Here is a 20,414-nt window from a genome sequence, read left to right on the forward strand (position 1 = left end):
CACAGTGCCACCCGCATCCCTCTCCGTGTGTATTGTCAGTTAAAAAACAAAAAAACAAAATGAAAACCCAAAACAAAATCCCTACACTATCCTAAATTCTATATTGGTTCAATGCGTTTGCAGAAAATCTTTGTTTAAGGTGCTACTGCTCCATATTGCAGCTGCGTTTCTTTATCAAACCACCAGATCGTGAACTTGTTAAAACCCAAATTGCAGAGTTTCTTCTTGCTTCGTTCATTGCAATCATGCTTTATGAGCAAGTGGAACTTCAGGCCACAGATTGCCTCTGCCTTCGGCTGCTTGAATAACATCTGGGCATTTCAAGAAGTTTGTGCGTGGGGGACTCCTCTTCACTAAAGGGATCTCTGCAAGTGAAGGCACAAAAGCACAGAACAGGGGTGTTCAGAAGATGGGAGCAATTAGCAAACCTAGCCACATTCTTACTGCATCCTTCAGGCTAACAAGCCCCTGGTTCATTTTGAAAGCCTTGCTTTCTTTCAAGCGGGGATTCTGAAGTGTTTGTAAACCAAGCAGTACCTAGCGGCATTTCTCCTCCAAAGTGTGGCATTTATTTCATTTATATCCAGTGTGTTGTGTTGGAGAGCCTAATTGGTAGCTCAGGTTTGGGTGTGGAAAACTGATAAGGCTCCAATACTTTGGCCACCTCATGAGAAGAGAAGACTCCCTGGAAAAGACCCTGATGTTGGGAAAGATGGAGGGCACAAGGAGAAGGGGACGACAGAGGACGAGATGGACGGACAGTGTTCTTGAAGCTACTAACATGAGTTTGACGAAACTGCGGGAGGCAGTGGAAGACAGGAGTGCCTGGCGTGCTCTGGTCCATGAGATGGCCAAAGTACTGGAGCCTCAGCTTCAGGATCTGTCCTTCCAGTGAGCACTCAGGGCTGATTTCCTTCAGAATGGAGAGGTCTGATCTTCTTGCAGTCCATGGGACTCTCAAGAGTCTCCTCCAACACCATATTTGAAAAGCATCAATTCTTCGGCGATCAGCCACCTTTATGGTCCAGCTCTCACTTCCATACATCACTACTGGGAAAACCATGGCTTTAACTATACGGACCTTTGTTGGCAAGGTGATGTCTCTGCTTCTTAAGATGCTGTCTAGGTTTGTCATCACTTTTCTCCCAAGAAGCAGGCGTCTTTTAATTTTGTGACTGCTGTCACCATCTGTAGTGATCATGGCAGGTGTAATGCTGAACCCTGGTTGAAACCATCGCGGAAAGTGAGGAAGGAATGTGCAGATAAAATGGAAGGGGCTGAGGATGGGAGTCATGGTCTACTCTGTCCCATGCCCAACCCCCAATCTCTTAACCATGGTTAAGAGACGAGGTCTTAACATTTGCCATGGGTCAAAGCAGGAGTCTCTAAAGAATGGGAACTTACTTAAAATGCGTATGCTGGTTTGGTCTTGGGATATGATGGAAGAAAGGAGACGGCGAGCTCTCGGACGTGTCTTTCGTGTTTGCTGGATTCGTTGCATTCTGGCCTTCATTTTGTCAATATTAGCGAGGCAAAGAAATTGCACTCTGCAATTGCACTCTGCACTCTTCCTGGTTGGCGCCATCGTCGAATGGCGGAGTTCCTCCGACTGGAGGAACGGGCTCCGTGAAAATTGGGTCTTCCCACCGCGGCGAAGGTGGGGACCTGCTAGAAACCCCAGGCGGAGAAGCCTGGGGACGTGGGGTTCTGCGGAGCACCGAGAGCGCCTCCCCTACTCGCCGGGAAACTCTTTTTTGGGGCTCCAGAGTGAAGTGGGGTGAGCAGCGTGGTGTAAACGAACCGATTGCTATTTTCACGGAGGGAAGCCGCACAGCCATCGACGGAGAGCGCCGGCTTTTTCCTGATGAAATTTGGACTCTAAACAAGCACCCGTGAGTAAAAACGGAGGATTGGATTAAGGAAAAAAAAAATTTGAATTAGGCACGAAGCGGGAAGGTATAAAAAGGAAGTCTGCCTCCCGTTTATTTGTAAACAGATTGAAGCAAAGATCGTACAAACTAATTAGCCTTGAATTTGATTTAAAGATTGAAATTTCCGGCACATATGACCAATAAAACCCCCTTGACAGCAGGAGGAAAGGGGGTAAAAGAACTTTGATTATCTAATCCTGCAGATAGAAAATAAAGGAATAAATTTCCATTTCCCCTAACCTGGGGACGGGACGTCGGGACAGATTCTTTGAAGGAAATGGATCTGGACGGATAGAAACAAAAGAGAAACAAATAGACTTCAATGTCGCTTTCTGCTTGTGCTTTTCGCAAGGAAACAAAGTATTAGAAAATTGAAAGTAAACTTCCCTTTGTTTGAAACATTTTAAAGATGGAGGTTAACAGAAGTTCTGCCCTCTAGAGGGAGTTTGTTAGCTTTTTTGTTGCAGTTCACAAAGAGACATAACAGCTGTGGAAATCAGCGTGAGACCAGATATTTGACCTTGACTAAAAATGAGCAGGAAGGAAGTTTTTCTTGCTGCCCTTGGTAAAGTGTATGCTATGCTACAGCAGCTGCAGGAGGATATGAACTTGGTAGATGAGAAACTGGATGCCATGACTGCTGTAGCTAGAAAGTATGGATTGACAGGAGAAGAAGAGAGTGAAACCTTACAACAACTGACTCAGGAAATTGACCTAAGGCAAACCCAAGGGCAGGGGGAGATGGAAGAGACTGCTATTAATACCTCAAAAGTTACAAAATGAGAGACCTAACATTGTTGAACCCAAAGGGTGTCTGCAAACTTCTGGAGTTAAGGGGATTTTTAGCCCTAGTGGGACTGTGAAACAAGAGAAGAAGTACTTTTGGAGCAACTACTGTTTGGATTATAAATTTAACAATGGGGAGTGGAACTGGGGGGAATGGAACAACCTGACAAATGGAAATGGAGACTATGACTGTATGGAACTTCCCAGAGATCCACTCCCCAAAGAGAAGGGGAAGAAAGTATGAAAGACTTTAACAAGGGACAAGAAAGTCACGTATCACAACCAGGAGCAAGAAAATCTGCAGAGGTGGCATGGAAGTGGCTTGAGAGCCTCAGACATTAGAACACCCAACTGAAAATTAAGATTAAAGGGAAGAAAGGACGGACGCAACCCGAAACCAGGAAGAAAGGGACGATGGACAAAACCAGAAGAGAACTTTTCTTTATATATATATATATATATATATATATATATATATGGTTAATTTTGAGTAACATCTGTGAAATAAGAGATTGTGGCGGAAAGGAAATAATTGGCTTTAGTAGAAAGATTTATGGGTAATAAGTATAAATATAATTTAAACTCTAAATTTAAAGGTATTTGGTTCGGAAAGTAAAGATAAAGTTAAAGATAATATTGATAAATTTGAAATAGATTGTTAAGATAAACTAGTCTATTTTGGATAAATATGGGAAGAATTTGCTGAAACATTGATTAAATTGGAATACAAAAAAGGGAGGCATGAGGAGGTTTAAGACATAAGATAATGAAATGAAGCTATTTTGAATCTTGTATGCTTTTTTCTCTCTTCTTTTTTTTTACTTTTTTTCTTTTTTCTATTTCTGTTTGAAATGTTTTTGTATTTTGAAAATTTTGAATAAACATTATTTAAAAAAAGAAAATAAATTGCACTCTGCATTGGAGCAGCATCTGAGGTTGGCAGGAGGCAGGGGTGGGTGAGAAGAGTCAACATAATTTTGTCCCGTCCTTCAGCTCTCTTCACAGATGCTCTGTGTCCTAGCCGCAGAACACCTATTCATACAGATGACATCTTAACAGAATTTTAGTCTTGCATGATATCTGTTGTGCAGAAACAGACTGTCACAGAGGCCCTTTAAAGTGGCATTGCCAGCAAGAGAGCCTTAATGCAAATCTTATTAAGGGTGTGCCATGGCTGCCCTCCTAACACTATCGTCTTACTGCTTCTATTCTTTGCTTGATCTTTCCTGTGCGTCTGTCCTGAATCGTGTGTCTGCCAGCTCTTGGCAGCAGAGAAGTCTGGTCTCAAGGTGGCGCCAGGCCAGATCCAAAGGTGGCACTCATTGCCCAAGTTTCACACTCTCGCCTTCACCCAGCAGTGGGGAACAATGGACTGAAACTGCACCACCTCATGCAGCAGTTACAGGCCTGACTGAGGAGAGCAGCGATATTGTCTCTGACCAAGCAGAGAAGGCTGGGAAATGCCAGTGTGGTGTAGTGGTTAAGAGCGGTGGACTTGTAATCTGGTGAACCAGGTTCGCATCTCCGCTCCTCCACATGCAGCTGCTGGGTGACCTTGGGCCAGTCACACTTCTCTGAAGTCTCTCAGTCCCACTCACCTCACAGAGGGTTTGTTGTGGGGGAGGAAGGGAAAGGAGATTGTTAGCTGCCTTGAGACTCCTTAAAGGGAGTGAAAGGCGGGATATCAAATCCAAACTCTTCTTCTTCTTCTTCTTCTTCTTCTTCTTCTTCTTCTTCTTCTACTGCTGAGGAGGGGAGGGGCAGTTAATGGGGACGGGAAGGCTTGATTTCAGTCTTCCCCAGTGTGGTACCCTCCCAACATTGTTGGACTCCAGCTCCCATCGTCCTTGACTGTTGACTGTTCTGACTGGGGCTTCTGGGAGTTGTAGTCCAATGCCTGGAGAGATCTAGGGTGGGTAAAGTTGTTCTGTCTCCCTCCCCCATATCTTCCTGTCTCACCATTAGACTCAGGTAGAGAGGGGCTGTGGGAGATCCACTGGGCTTGGCCCATGCCCCAATTGAGGTCAGGGCATGAGAGAGACGAGAGAAATAGGTTTATCACAGCTGCTGCCAGCACTCTGAAAAGGCAGCCAGTTCGGGAAGTCAAGCTCTTAGTCCAGAGGGTCTGAGGGCAGTTAATGGTGCACCTCTTTCCAGCTGGGCAGAGACCATAGAAGAAAATATCTATGGCAAATGGGAGGGCTCCCTGTTGCAGATTTCTGGTCCTGTCACTCGCAAACATGGCGTCTCCGAATTGTGAAACAGGAACACGCCATTTCCAGTTAGCAATGTAATGGCAGAGGAGAGTCATTTTTGGCCTCATTCTGCAGTCCAACTGGGATTAGCAGGTCCCTACTCTAATTAATTATATTAAACTTGTTTATGTAATTACTTCTGCAGTTAATTAAGTCCTTCCTTTTTAAAAGTGGCTTGTAATAATGCTGGTTCAGCACTTGCTTGATGGCTGCTCCTGTTTTTCCCACAGAAGAGAAGCCTTACTGCCCCTGTGTTTCCAAACCCCCTGTGTTTTCAAGTGTGACTTGAGTCTGAGGTCAGGGAGAGAGAGGTGTCTGAGGGAAAGTTATCTAGAGCAGCGTTTCCCAACCTTGGGTCCCCATATACTGTTGGACTACAACTCCCATCATCTCCGACCACTGGTCCTGCTAGCTAGGGATGATGGGAGTTGTAGTCCAACAACAGCTGGGGACCCAGAGTTGAGAAACACAGATCTAGAACATAGAATTGCCAGGTATAGAACCTGAGACATCTCCTTAAGAAGAGCTTAGAATTCCAAAGGCCGCCAGATTTTTCCCATCATTGCTGCCTTTGCTCCTGATAAAGCTAAGGCACCTGTGAGATTGAGCAGGTCCTGAGCAGGGAGGCCACATTTATTCAGATGAACCCAGGAAATTATTTGGCAACAGCCTTCTGATTCTGATGGTGTATTTAGGAAAACTGCAGTGCGTTCTCTTGAGAAATTTTTAGAGGGGATTCTAGCGCTGTTAATCTGTTGTGGCGAAAAGGACAACTCTGTAGTTTGTAAAAAATGTTTGGTGCTCTCAGATTTAATTAAATTTATTGCAACAGTTATAATTGTTAAGTTGCCCTGGAGGGGCTGTTGGGCTCGGAAGACGCTGTGTATAACGGTTTCACTAATAAATTCATAAATTCTAGTGCATGCCCTCTGTTTGACTGGTGTCCATTCTTTCCCTTCTCCCTCCCCAAATATATATATTGAGTCTCAAGGCTTCTGCATAGTAATATCGGCTGCAGATGGTATTAGTTTCTGTTTGCCACTGTGCAGTGTTTTGGAGTCACAAGACTCTGTTTACATTCCAGAGACATTCCAGGCTGTTGGAAGTCTCACGGGAGATGGGAGACGGATGTGACGTACTGGTTTCCTTTTCCTTTGTCTCAGTTGCTCTCTGCTCTCACAGAGAGAGGATGTATTTCTTTCTGTCTGCGTAGCTTAGTAATAAAACCTAGCATGCAGTTCATACCTTCTCGTCTCTTCCCTGTGCTGGAAACTCTGCTGAATGGGGGATGTGCCTGGAGCCTTATCAGAAGCTCAGGTCGTCAATCACATCAGAGGGCGATTCCGGAAGATGAGCTTTATCAGCTCGGTCGAACAGAGATTCCGACAGATGCAGCGCTTGCACCCGTTGCTGCAGATTACAAACCAGCTGCACTGATTGCTGCACAAAAATCAGTTTCCTTTGGAAGTTACAGTGCACCGAAAGGTGTGAACTGGTGTATCTGAAGGTCTGGAAGAGGGAAGGTCTGGGTTCAGTTTCAACCCCCACCCCCCATTTAAGCTTGCTAGGTGACCTTGCTCCAGTTGCTGCTATACCCCATAGGGTTGTCATGAGAAATGAGTTGCTGGAGAGATCTGTGCACATTTCCCCTAAACTCCATGGAGGGAGAATGGAATTAAAAATGTGCTAGCAAAGTGCACTTTGTGATGAATTTTCTCATTTTATAGAACAACCTGGATTTCACGCCCAATTAAAAGAGGCTGAGATTACTTTATAACTGATGTTCACCTGCTGGGGCAATTTGTACAATTTTCATGCTATACAGACATCTGAATTATGAGAGTACAAAAAATGCTGATGCTGATAAACTTTCCCCCCTTCCCAGAAGAGAAGGGTAAGAGATTTGGGAACGGTTTATCAAATACTGCTTGTCAAATTTGTTACTCAGAGGCGGGGATGATATAGCTAGGATTTTAAATGTTGTGCAGCTGGGATACATGGTGTGCCCTGGATTTGCTATTTTTGGTGGGATTCTGTCTTGGTTTTGCATCTCTACACTCCACACATCAAACATCTGGGATAAAGTGGGATTTATCTAAAATTTAAGTACATAATATATTGGCGTGTTTACCACATTCCTGTGGGGCATAATTTGTAGACTTAAATACGGCTTCAGGCTTAAGACACTTGGACTAGTAGTTCTTTTGAACTGAGGCAACAGAATTCCACCCCTCCATCGAACCACCCAAAGGCCATTTAGTCTGTCTGTCTGTCTCTTCCACAAAGCAGAGAGAAATAAACATTTCTGTGATCTCTCACCTCCATAGCGGAGGCACTTACAATACGCCGATAATGCCCAGATCTGTTTCCCCACAACATCTGAGTCAGGAGACTTTTCCTTCTAACATCAAGTCTTGCACAGTACTGTGGAATGGTCCCATTTGACCTGTATCCTTCTGTGGAAAGCAGCTGTCTGCTGGCTGTCCGGTGGTAGGGATGACGAAGTAATTAAATTTAGTTGGCATTTTAATGCAAGTCGACCTAATTCATACTGCTGGAAACAATGCAAGGAGAACCAAAACTTTAGGTGTTCTTCAGAATTCGTGGTTCTCCAAATTTTGCGGTGCAGTTCCGCAAGCCAAGGATATGCACAAAAATGCATGTATTGATGTAACCAAGATACAATGTGCATTTTGCTAGAGAAGATTTAATAGAAAAGATGCATGCAAGCAGGTAAAATCTGTTGCAGAAGTGATTGTGTTAGGGGAAATGTTGGCGAATTCTCGTGAGGATTTTTATTTTTATTTTTATTTTGCAAACTGATGTAGAAATATGGTAAATGGAACCCTACAATGAGAAAATAAGAAACAGAAAGAAAGCAAAATTGATAGGTTCATCCATCCTAAGGCTATTGGCAGTGAATTAGCTCTGTTTTCTCAGACCCCCCAGAATCCTTCAGCTCTGAGAGCTTCAACTTGTTCACTTCTGCTTCATGTAGATACCTTATTTTATTTTATTTTTAAAAATTAACAATTTCAGCATAATAACATATCAAAACATCTGATATTCATCATTTCCCCCCATTTCCCATCAAACCCTCTCCCCCAAGACTTCCCTCAGCTCCTCTCTCTGATTTCTCAACTCATATTGTTCTCTGCACACTGTAAAATTGTATAACTCCTTATAGATTTGTGTATGTTTATTCAAAACCTGCCAAGGAGTCCAATTCATTTTGTTGTCTTTTTATGTAATATGTGAAAAGTTCCCATTCTTCTTTAAAGTCACAGTTGTCCTTATCTCTCAGCTTGTATGTCAATTTAGCCATTTCTGCGTAGTTCATCAATTTCTCTTGCCATTGCTCTTTCGTGGGATTTCCTCATTCTTCCATCCTTGTGCCAGATACCTTAAAGTTGAAAATAACATGCCTCTTTCTCCCATTCCTCTCTTCTTAGGCATTCTGGCTGTTTCAGTCCCTCGCCTGGACATCGTCATCTCTCTCGTCGGAGCCATCAGCAGCAGCACACTAGCCTTGATCCTGCCGCCGCTGGTCGAAATCCTCACATTTTACAAGGAGAAGCAAAGCCTGTGGATGCTTCTGAAAGACGTCTGCATCGCCTCCATGGGCGTGATTGGCTTCGTAACTGGAACGTACGTGGCCATGAAAGAGATAGTTTGTCCGGCTTCTTTCTTTTCTCTCAACACTACAGAGCCGTCTCCGGGCTCTTTCAATGTTTCGCACTTGGCCGGAACGCCGGTTAACCTTGGAAAAGTATGAACTTTCCGGAACTCCTCGTTCCGGACTTCTTTGAGAACCAAAAATTCTGAATGGGAAGGTTTAGAGATGGGAGCCTGTCAAGTGCATTTCTGAGGACCTAAAGCCACTCCTGTTCCAACATTCAAGTTGTTCGGGCCTAAGGCATTCCTTCCTTTCCCATATGACCTCGTGAAGAGCACTATGGCTTTCCACATATTTCTTTGCAAATGGAACCAGAGAGCAAAACACTATTCTGACACCATGTTTGGCCGATACAAACCAACGACTTTCCTGTTCATGTCTTGTTTGGCCACACTCGGCCTGTCTAAGATCTCCGCCGTCGCAAGCCCCACAACAGTTGAGAGAATACAGATGTGCTTTTAAAATGTGAATTGTGCTACGTTGGTTATGGGGCTTAGCCACAGGCACCACCCAGTAGATTCTTCTCCACCAGGGACCAGGTTTTGAGCTAGCTCCTCCGCTGCAGTTTCCTTCCCCTTGCAGATCACTGCCCATGAAATGAAGTGTAACTAAATGAACAGGTTCCATAGCATGGGGTAAAGAGAGACCAAATGTGTCAAAATTGTGTCTTTGATTGCAGCGATGAGGATATTAAAACCTGTTTATGCAAAACAACAAAAATAACCTCTGCCGCGATGAGATTTTGCACATGCAATGTCTGCTTAGTTCTTTTTTGTGGAGCAGGACCACGATTATGAGTACCCATGCAAGCTTGTTTTAAATGGTTTTGTTTCTCTCTCTCCGTCGTAACTTGATTTTGACTCTACAAACTTGCAAGCTTCTGTATATTTTTCTATTTTATTCCTAACACTATGGAGCAATTCCTCTGTTTTGTACTTGAGCGGTGTACATTGTGAAGGAGATATTTCTCCAGTATTCTACTTTAAGCAAAAAAATAACAGTAACATAACATGCTGCATGGAGTTCACGAGGTTCCCACCCACTTCTCCTTTGAGGAAACAAATTTTGATTGTATGTAGAGTTTGGAACCGTGTTCAAACTACTTGGACTTCAGGTGTTAAAGGGCTCTTAACTTGGGGCTGCACTCGTTCTTCCTAAGATCTCTCCTTTGTTGTAATATTTTTAAAGGGTGCAGCCAGTATGGTGTTCTTCTCCGTGCTTTTGGAAGCTCCTTTTGTGTAAGCTCCCATGGAAATGACGGTGTGCAGATCCCTTTTAATTTCAGTGAAGCTTGCCCAGGAGGACACAGCCTAGATTTTTGCCCTGTTCAAATGACGTTGTGGGTGTGTGTGTTCTGTATTACATGCCCCTTTAACTTCTGTCCATCAGCAGCTGAGATGGAACCCCTTACTTCATAAAAAGCCAGATCACACCTAAACTCAGCTAGGGGTCTTATCCTGGCCCCCAGGATCTGTACCACCTTCCCCCACCTGAATGTAGGCCTGATTCAAGTGATCCTTCCCCCTCCTAAAACTGGGGGGGGGGGAGTGTGAATTCTGTGTGTATGAATTGAGTGCTAACACTACATGCCACAGAGTGGGGCTTTTGGAGTCATCCTGCTTTAACTCCTGTCCAGGATCCCTGCTTGGGTGTGTGTGTGTGTGTTGAATTGCATTTAAAACTGTAGTCATGTCCTGCACTTTTTAAATGAAAAAGCCTATGCAACAGTTAACAGCAGCACTAATGTTGTTCATTCCATGCGTACCACTACACCAGAGTTTCCCAAACTTGGATCTCTAGCTATTCTTTGACTACAACTCCCATCATCCCTAGCTAGCAGGGACCAGTGGTCAGGGATGATGGGAACTGTAGTCTGAAAGCAGCTGGAGACCCAAGCTTGGGAAACCCTGCACTGCAAGATCAAAACATATAGCATCAACGTATTCGACTCTTCTTCCCTGCCTCTCTCCACGGGCTGCTTGCAAAAGATACCTGGAGGCTACACGTCACCACGCATGATGGTTCAAAAACCCTGCTTTGCAAAGCAGCCGCTTTGTACTGAGTTGGTGAAAACGCATGTTGCTGCGATGGCTCTTTCCCCACTAGATCTGTGTTCTTCTTTAATCCTGCAGTCCCGGAAAAAAGCCTACGGAGCTGGTAGAATGCCCGCCATGAGCAAAAGCGATACTTTGCTCCCCAGATGCTCTGCATCTAGGGCTGCTGCTGGCAGCTAAGCGGCATATGGGGAGAGATCCACGCTCCCCGTGCTTTGATCCCGAAATCCGACCTTTTCTCTTTTCCACCCCGAACACAGCAGATTAATGTTCAGAACCTCAGGTTGGCTGCCGTTTCCTTCACTTCAGCCCTCGGCTTGACTACTCTGCATCTGTTCACATGGTGCATTCTTGATATTGTCGGACTATAACTCCCATCAGGCCTGGCCTGAGTGGCCAACGGCCAGGGGAGATTTGGGGAGGGGTGCAACATCTGAAGCGCACCCTGCTTGCTACCCTTCCGTGCAAAGACTTTAAAACAGATCGAGAACTCTAGCGAAGGCAATGCAGAGTTTATTTTTTCTCTCTCCCCCCTGCTTCCGTGGTTCTGGCAATCCTCTGTGTGCCTTCAGGGGTTATAAAACTGCCGGATCCACTTGGCTTATCTGTTCCCTGCCCCATAAATCCCACTTGGAGACGACTGCGCAAAGCCTGCTCCAAACGCACTGAAAGAACTGAGCCCTTAATGCTTGGCTGGCAGAAGTCTTTGGCCCACACAACCTGGATGGCGAGGCTGAAAAGTCGTGCCGTCCAAAGTCATGTTTGGTAAGTCCACAAGTGCCTTTTGTAAACAAGGCTGGGGGCAGAATTCTCAAGCTCTGAGCATCCCCAGCACCTGCCGCTGTAAAATAGACCCCCTCTTCCAAAATCCAGGGCACCGGGAGCGTTTAGTTCCTGTCTCTTGCAAGGATTCCATGCCGACAACCTTGGCAAAAGCGTGTGGCAGACTCTCCGCCCTACCAGCAAAGCTTAAATGCTTCCTCCTCTGGTTGTTCCCCTCACTTGGCCAGCTGGTCAGGCTTGCTTTCCTGGGCACCACCTGGGTGTGAAGGACTCCTTAATTTCCACCTAGCATATTTGAAAATGCCAACAGATGCGGCTTAACTGGAAACCGTGTGGCGCCTGGGAGTTCGTTCTGTAGGTGTGAATATTTAAAGCGTTCACACTGTATTTTTCAATGTATTTCCTACTGTGTAGGACCTGGCTACTTCTGGATTTGCTGATTCACAGCAGATTTTGCACAGGTGTATTGCCTCTTGTGTCGATGGCACTACTCTTGTATTCTAGCGTTGTGTGTTGGGCTTCAGCTGGTCTAAAGACATTGAAACCAGAGCAGCTGGCATGTACAAAATAAAAGTTCCGGGGAATACTTGCCAAAGATCTTTAAATGTAGCAAAAATCTTCTTTTTAAAATAAGATAGTGACGTAGTAATTTTTTTAAAAAAAGATGTTACAAATGAGATGAGATGCTTAGATGAAGGCAGATGGCACTAATGAATGACTGTAGAACTTGACTCTGACATGTATTTAAAGATGGGAACAGAAATAATCACCCGCAAGTAAGATAAATGGTGTGTGTTGTTTTTTTATGTTCGCAAAGCATTGAATACAATTGAATTATGTTGATATGCTGTATGGGAATTTATATTTAAGTGGGCTGTATTCTGATCAGTTTTAATGTAGCTTATTCATAGATGCTGGGCCAGAGGGCTGTGAGTTTATGTGTTCGGTAGCCCTACTTTGCCTGTATCAAATAAAAATGGAAACACAATTCTCTGCTTTCCTTTGCTTTCATGATGGACCTTCAGGGTGCAATGGGGAAGGGATGCATGCTCTGGCCTCCACCAAAGGTCTACTGGGAGAGACAGTCTGGCTGATGGCAGAGGCTGGGTTGATGGTCGTAGGCTCAATCCCCACCATCTCCCAACTACAGGACTGGGAAATCCCTTTTCTGAAATCTTGGGAGAACTGTTGGCCATCAAGAGTGGACATCATTTCGATGTAGAACGGCCAGTGGTCTGACTCACTGTGTGAAGTTAGCTTCCTGTGAGGTTTCACCTCTGTCCCCCCAGGAAGAATATTGTGGTAAGGGAAGAGATCAGCCTGGCAACATCCATTGGCCGAAGAAGAGAAGCAGCTGCCGGGAGTTGGCTTCCCTCTTCCCTGCCTGAAAGGACACTCAGCTCCAGACCCAAAGGGTAACATGTTCTGGGCTCCTCCGTCATCCAGAGGACTAAGGACTATTTGTGAGTGAGTGAGATTACCTGTTGGTTGTAAGCTGCCTTTGGAGTCATTTGATTGGAAGACAGGATAGACCTTCAAAGTAAGCAACAAGTATATTTTAGGGTAGCTTTTCAGCCGTAGGACTGGCCCGTCATTTGACGATCGATATTTTGAGGCAAAAAAAGTTGCCATTTGCCTTAGAACCATAGAATACAGTGATGCCTCGCAAGACGAAAAGAATCCGTTCCGCGAGTCTCTTCGTCTAGCGGTTTGTTCGTCTTGCGAAGCAAGCCCATTGACGGCTTAGCGGATTAGCGCTATTAGCGGTTTAGTGGCTTTTAGCGGCTTATCGGCTTAGCGGATAAGCGGCTTAGCGGCTTAGAAAAAGGGGGAAAGGAAAAAAAACCCGCAGGAACTCGCAAGACATTTTCGTCTTGCGAAGCAAGCCCATAGGAAATTTGTTTTGCGAAGCACCTCCAAAACGGAAAACTCTTTCGTCTTGCGAGGCATTCGTCTTGCGGGGCACCACTGTAGTAGAGTTGGGTCATCTTGTCCAACCCCCTGCAATGCAGGAATCTCAACTAAAGCATCCACGACAGATGGACAACCAGCTTATGCTTAAAAGCCTCTCACCATCCGAGAGAGTCTGCTCCACTGTCAGAACAGCTTTTCCCACCAGAAAGTTCTTCCTGATGTTTAGTCGGAATGTCCTTTCTGGTAACTTGAATCTGTTCAGAGCCTTCAAATAGTGGTGTGTTCTGTCTATAGCCCTTGCGCAATTTCTCTTCCATCCTCTCCATAATCGCCTTGCCAGATGGTAAATATTGCTGGAAAGCAAGCAGCAAACATTCTGTAATCTCAAACACATCCAGTGCTATGTCAAAACTCTATTATAAAATGCCTTTAAAATACACACACACACACACACACACACACAATGGCCGTTCCTTTGCTCTTAAGATAATACCTGAGGGGCTCTAGAAGAATTAAATGCAACAGGTGCAGCTTATGTCAGACCAGCCTTCCCCAACTGTGGTTAGTGAAAGATGCTGGAAATTGCAGCTCTGTGAGGAGGGGGACAACAACTCCCAGAATTCTTTGAGGCCATGTCCTTTAAATGCCTGTTTGGTGTGCTTTCAATGTGTGGTGTGTATCTGCTTGTCGTCTTGAGCTAAAGGAGGTCACCCGGGTGAAGGAAACTGTCAGAGGGAGGTGGCTCAGGCCGACTAAAGGTGCTACAGCTACACAAATAGCATCCCTGTTTTTTCACCTTAAGACAACACTCCTCACTGTTCTGAGGTAGAGGCGAGCAGCTTCTGACACTGAAACAACATGGCAAATAACAACTGCTAAAAAGCTGCCTTGCTCTGGAAATTGTGCACACAGGAGGAAAGGAATCCTCAGGACATAGTGCTGGCTGGCTGCTCATACTCCCCGGTGGTTATTTGCTGCTGTGGGGAATTAACACTGTGTGAGCACAGCAGAAACATGCAGATAGAACAAGCTGCTGCTATTGCTAAAGCCTCTGGAGCCTCTTGGTTTCCCCAGCGACATGGTCTTGTCTTTTCCCTTCCAAAGGTTCTTTGTTCCTTTTTGCAAGAGAGATGTTTTGATGCCAGCCTACTCCAACCACACTATTATGTTCCATTTTTTTTTCTTCATATTTTGTGTTGGAGTGGGGAGAGAAACAAACTTGTTTTAGGTTATCAAACTATAAACGGGGCGACTGGTACGTGGCCCCTTTCCCTCACTCGGTCCATGGCAACCCTCTCCTCGCTTCCTGTAGAAGAAGAGATTTAGTTCAGACGTGCAGAGTATTTTGTTAGCTTCTGTCCCATTTCCTAACATTTCTTTTGCACTGCAATAACTTGTCATATTAGAAAACACTGGCTTTTTGACCAATGCGCTGCCATGCCGTGCCACATTTTGTCCACACCAGTGTTGTGCGGTGTGGCACAACATCAGACGTCGCCGAACAACATTGCTGCTCCCCAAACCTTTCCAAACTTTCTATTACCTCACAATTCCCGCGTGAAAAGAGCAGAAAAGAACTGAATGCTGGTATGCCTCCCCCAATTTTTGTCTCTTTGCTCCTGAGTTAACTGGGTTGCAAATGGATTGTTTCCGGAACATTCTGCTGTCGTTCTCTGCAGCACAGAAGAGAAGTTTCCACCCACGCTCACACACCCCTCTCCACCCTCCATCCAGGCGAGAAGGAGTCATCATGTGAGTTTGAGACTCACTCCAGCCAGGCAACAGGACACAGAGAGAAGCAGGACGACTGGTGAGGAGTGGAGCCTGAGTGAAATATACTCAGAGTCTAGAGTGGATTTCATGCTCTTTATTCAGCTCATAGTGGTGAGGAGGAATGAATGTTTCCCCACAGTATCCGCTTTATATACATTATTTACACAATGGGCTGCATGTGATTGGCTAATTCTGGAATTCTCCTGTAAGCCAATCAGGCTGTGGATTCACTTCCATCTGGAGCTGGATTGGGTGGCTCCTGCAGGCCAATCAGACCACTGCATTCTGAATCCTATTGTTCTAGGACCAATCAGACTGCTGCATTTTGGATCCTATTCAACTCAGTAAATAACACTGAGGAGAGAGGAAGGAGATGTAGCCTCTAGAGCGTCCCAGGGGCCAGACAGAGATGCAATTGGCCCCTGGACCTGAATCTTCCCATCCATGTTATAAAGACATTATAAGGCACCTTGCTAAGGAGGCCGAAAAACAGGGAGCCTCTTTCATGGGGAAGAAAACATTTGAGAAACAGGGGGGGGGGGAGGTTTCCACACAAGATTAGCTCACGTAGCTTGTTGCACATTTATGTAAGGCGTGCATTATCAGCTAAATGCAAAATGGATCTCAAGAGCTTCAGGGCAACAAGGAATTAGTGGATAAAAACAAGTAAGTCTATTGCCTGTTAGTTGTAAGTGGTTTGGCTTTTTCCTTCCTGGTTTTTATATTAGTGAAGAATAAACATTGTGCCATAAATTACCCTATCTTCATCTTCCACCTCCCCTTGCAGGCATAAATATTTAAATTATTAGGAGCTTAAACTAATCGTTTTGCAAAGGGTACACTTATTACCTGGAGATGGGATTTTTCAAATTTTGATTTATTTTGCAGTTTTAAGCTGTGGAAATGCATTCATTATGTTCCTGAGGGCGGCATTTGTTTTTTGTTTTGTATGAGCTCAGCAGGAGACTTCTGGCACATAGTCAGGGATTTTTTTGCTAGATGTAAGGAAAGGCCTTCCTGAATCTGACCTTTGGCTCTCAGGACACAAGTGGTGGTCTCTTGCTTGTTCACAATGTTGGTGCCAGATGGGCTCCCATTAGGAGGGAGCTTCGTAATGAAGTACAATGCAAGCTCTGCTTCCCATCTCTCCTACTAAGGCAGCCTTAGGGAACAGCTGCCCCAGGTGACAGCTGAGGAAGAGGAAGCCTGATAGAGCTGGTCTGTCACAGCAGAGCTGATGGAGGGAGCCCCACTTCCCATCTCTCCCATTCCCCCTGTAAAATGAGAGGCACAAATACAAGATGGGTGACACCTGGCTTGAGAGCAGTACATGTGAAAAGGATCCAGGAGTCTTGGTTGACCACAAACTTGACATGAGCCAACAGTGTGACGCGGCAGCTAAAATAGCCAGTGCAATTCTGGGCTGCATTAATAGGAGTGTAGCATCTAGATCAAGGGAAGTAATAGTGCCACTGTATTCTGCTCTGGTCAGACCTCACCTGGAGTACTGTGTCCAGTTCTGGGCACCACAGATCAAGAAGGACACTGACAAACTGGAACGTGTCCAGAGGAGGGCAACCAAAATGGTCAAAGGCCTGGAAACGATGCCTTATGAGGAACGGCTAAGGGAGCTGGGCATGTTTAGCCTGGAGAAGAGGAGGTTAAGGGGTGATATGATAGCCATGTTCAAATATATAAAAGGATGTCACATAGAGGAGAGAGAAAGCTTGTTTTCTGCTGCTCCAGAGAAGCGGACACGGAATAATGGATCCAAACTACAAGAAAGAAGATTCCACCTAAACATTGGGAAGAACTTCCTGACAGTAAGAGCTGTTCAACAGTGGAATTTGCTGCCAAGGAGTGTGGTGGAGTCTCCTTCTTTGGAGGTCTTTAAGCAGAGGCTTGACAACCATATGTCAGGAGTGCTCTGGTGGTGTTTCCTGCTTGGCAGGGGGTTGGACTCAGTGGCCCTTGTGGTCTCTTCTAACTCTATGATTCTATGATTCTATGAACAGCAGCAAGAAAGAACCTGGTTGTGTTTTACCACTCACTTATCCTTTCCGCAACTGTTGGATACTGGCCAGTGGCAGGGAACTTGCTCTGCTCCAGCAGAAGCAGCAAAAACCCAGCAGAAGTCAGCAACAGGCCCTGCCTGCAGGAGGCTGTGTTAGTGGGGCAACAGTCTTCCAGACTGTGGGAGCTTTTGCAGTCAAACCTAACAATGCATATCTATGCTAGTTAGCAAATGAAAGGGTTAAGGACTGCAGAGCTGTAAATTCCTAGATAAGGCACAGCTGGGGAGGAAGTATTGTTTGTTTACAGTTCCTCTCCCTCCCTCTCTATTTTTAACCATGTAACTGACCACTCATGTGGCTGGAACTCCCAGGTCCATACTCCATGCTTGAAGATACTTTTGTACTTTATACTAAAGAAGCTTTTACCTGTGCTGTTTCTGCTATAGTGTTGAACGATGCATGAGTGAAACCTGTGATTACTGTAAGCAAAGCATTTAAACTCACTTAGGTTTGTGGTCTGTTCACTCTGAGAGGGGTAGAGAACTGTAAGCGCTTAATACTGGGACATTTAAAGGTCTAGCAACCTATATTTCCCACGCTTTGCAAATGCTGCATAGATTTGTGTTTAAATTCTGCTGAGGGCTGTTTTGGCTAAAGAGTGAGCCAAGCCCGGTGTGCTTTTTGAATTCAGGCAGTCAGCCATTTTTTTTCTTCTGTAGTTCGTCAAACCATAGTTGTCAACTTTCAGATTTAAAAATAAGGGATCAGCAGCCTCGAAAATAAGGGATCAGCAGCCTCACCTGTCCCAGGGACAGTCTATGGGATATCTAGCAATCTGGGTTAACAGCAGGAAACGGCGCTGGAATAAGGGAATTTCCTGCAAAAAAGGGAAGGTTGACAGCTATGCCTCAAACGCATGAGACTTCGGGATCAACCCCAGTTATTTCCCAACACAGATTCTATCTGCTTTGCCCATCATGGTCAGGGAGGTGATGGTGATGATGGCAGCAAGCACAGACCTTGAGATCACCCTTATCTGTCCATTCCAGGTATCTTCCACCGGGCCCAGTCTAACTCCTTCTCCCCACTCCAATTACACTGCAATCAGAGTTGTGGCTTCACCAGACCCAGCCTCACAGCTCATAGGGGAACAGTGCTGAGAGTGGTATGGTAAGGACCCCTGGATGGTTAAGTCCAGTCAAAGGCGACTGGGGTCTCGCTTTCAGACCAAGGGAGCCCGTGTTTGTCCACAGACAGCTTTCTGGGTCACGTGGCCATGACTAAACCACTTCCGGTCCAACAGAACACAGTGAGGGAAGCCAGAGCTGCACGGAAACGCCGTTTATCTTCCCGCCATAGCAGTACCTATTTATCTACTTGTGCTGGGGTGCTTTCAAACTGCTGGGTTGGCTGGAACAGAGCAACGGGAGCTCACCCCGTCGTGGGGATTTGAACCGCCAGCCTTCTGATCGGCAAACTCAAGAGGCTCAGTGGTTTAGACCACAGCAAGCGGGGCACGAAGGGAATAGCCTTGCCTTGCTGCTGTTCCCAAGGAACTGGCATTCAGAACCATGCTGCCTCTTATCCTGGAAGCACTTAATCACCATTGTGACTAGCAGTTTCTGATCAATAGCCTTATCTCCTGCAACCGAATAGGTCTCGGCTTAATATGGAGAATAAGTGGCACTGTTACATCCTGCTGGGATCAAGCCACTGGCCGATCTAGCCCAACACCCTGTTCTCATAGTGGCCCATCAGATGCCTGCGGAGGGCCTGCCAGCTGTACCTGAGATGCATCAGCTTCCTGCCCACCTGTAGCAGCTTTCCAGGCTATGGGGCTAGGACTCTTTTCCAGCCCCACCTGGAGATGTTGGGGACTGAACCTGTGACCTTCTGCACCTGAACCACATGCTCTGCCCTCCAAGCTACATCCCTTCCCCATCATTGTTTGTATTATTGCTCCTATCTCAGAAGGCGTGATTTGGCCCGTGAAACCAAAGGAGAAGGGGAAGCAGAAGGGGCAATTTTCTCTGCTGGCAAATGACACAATCTCAGCCATGTCTGGCAGCATCCAAGTCATGGTTGGGAAAGGAACCACGAATAAATCTTTTGCAGCCGCGAAATATATTGGTCTGTAAACACTTTAAGCTGCCTCCCTCCCCTATACACACATTAAAACTGCTGCGAGATCTGTTTTGTTCCCTTGCCATGTTTTGAAGAAATGGAAAGTTCCCACCTGGCTTTTTGTTTACCTGCGAGCATTCCATGTTTTATTTATTTTTTAAAAAACCCATTTCTGCCCAAAGAGTTGCAATAGTGCCTCGTGATAAATAATTTTAAAAAGGGATTCTTAATCCTGCTTCAGCTCAGCATTTCCTTCTGGTGCTTTTTTGAGCTCCTGGAGGGGTGATCTGCAAACAGCTAAGCCTCGGAATATATTCTGGTTTTTTTTTAAATATATTTTTTATTAAGGTTTTTAAACATAAATGCAAAGATAAAGAACAATGTAACATATATCATAACATATTTTCTTAACTACTTAGGACTCCCTCACATCTCCCACTCCCATTTACATCGTTGTCAATTCTTGCCCGCAATTTATCATCTTGTTTACAATCTTGTGTCACATTCATTTAACTATAGTCTATTAATTCTCCAATAGGTTTATAATTTAACCTCAATTTACTTATCATCATAATTTCATCTAATTTAGTGGTGCACAATTATTTATGATCTAGCATCCTTTCTTAACACTCAACCAAATTGCAATGTTTTTTTAAATAACTCTTAAATTTCTTCCAGTCTTCTTCAACCCTCTCCTCTCCCAGGTCTCGGATTCTGCCAGTCAACTCGGCCAGTTCCATAAAGTCCATCAGTTGCATCTGCCACTCTTCCAGGGTGGGTAGATCTTGAGTTTTCCAATTCTTGGCGATGAGTATCCTTGCTGCCGTTGTTGCATACATAAAAAATGTTCTGTCCTTCTTTAACACCTTCTGGCCGACAATACCCAGAAGGAAGGCCTCTGGTTTCTTGGTAAAGGTATACTTAAATACCTTTTTCAGCTCATTATATATCATTTCCCAGAAGGCCTTCACCCTAGGGCAAATCCACCAGAGGTGAAAGAATGTTCCTTCATTTTCTTTACATTTCCAACATTTATTATCAGACAAATGGTATATCTTGGCAAGTTTAACTGGGGTCATGTACCATCTATATATCATTTTCAT

General features: G+C 45.1%; 1 protein-coding gene across 3 annotated transcripts in view; it reads left to right on the forward strand.

Moving 5' to 3' along the window:
• SLC36A4 (solute carrier family 36 member 4) overlaps positions 1–15,190 on the forward strand; it is a 94,982-nt gene extending 79,792 nt beyond the window's left edge. For 2 of the 3 annotated variants that reach the window (XM_083736912.1, XM_083736913.1), the window contains exon 11: positions 8,425–12,473. In XM_083736912.1, coding sequence (XP_083593038.1) covers positions 8,425–8,747 — 323 coding nt within the window. In that variant the 3' untranslated portion in view covers positions 8,748–12,473. Of the gene's footprint in view, positions 1–8,424; positions 12,474–15,078 lie in introns of those variants that run through there. The other variant, XM_083736914.1, reaches the window with a different exon arrangement.
• The last annotated feature ends 5,224 nt before the right edge of the window (positions 15,191–20,414 follow it).

Source organism: Podarcis gaigeae, assembly GCF_964106915.1.
Source record: "Podarcis gaigeae genome assembly, chromosome: 4".
In the NCBI taxonomy this organism is placed as follows: domain Eukaryota; kingdom Metazoa; phylum Chordata; class Lepidosauria; order Squamata; family Lacertidae; genus Podarcis; species Podarcis gaigeae.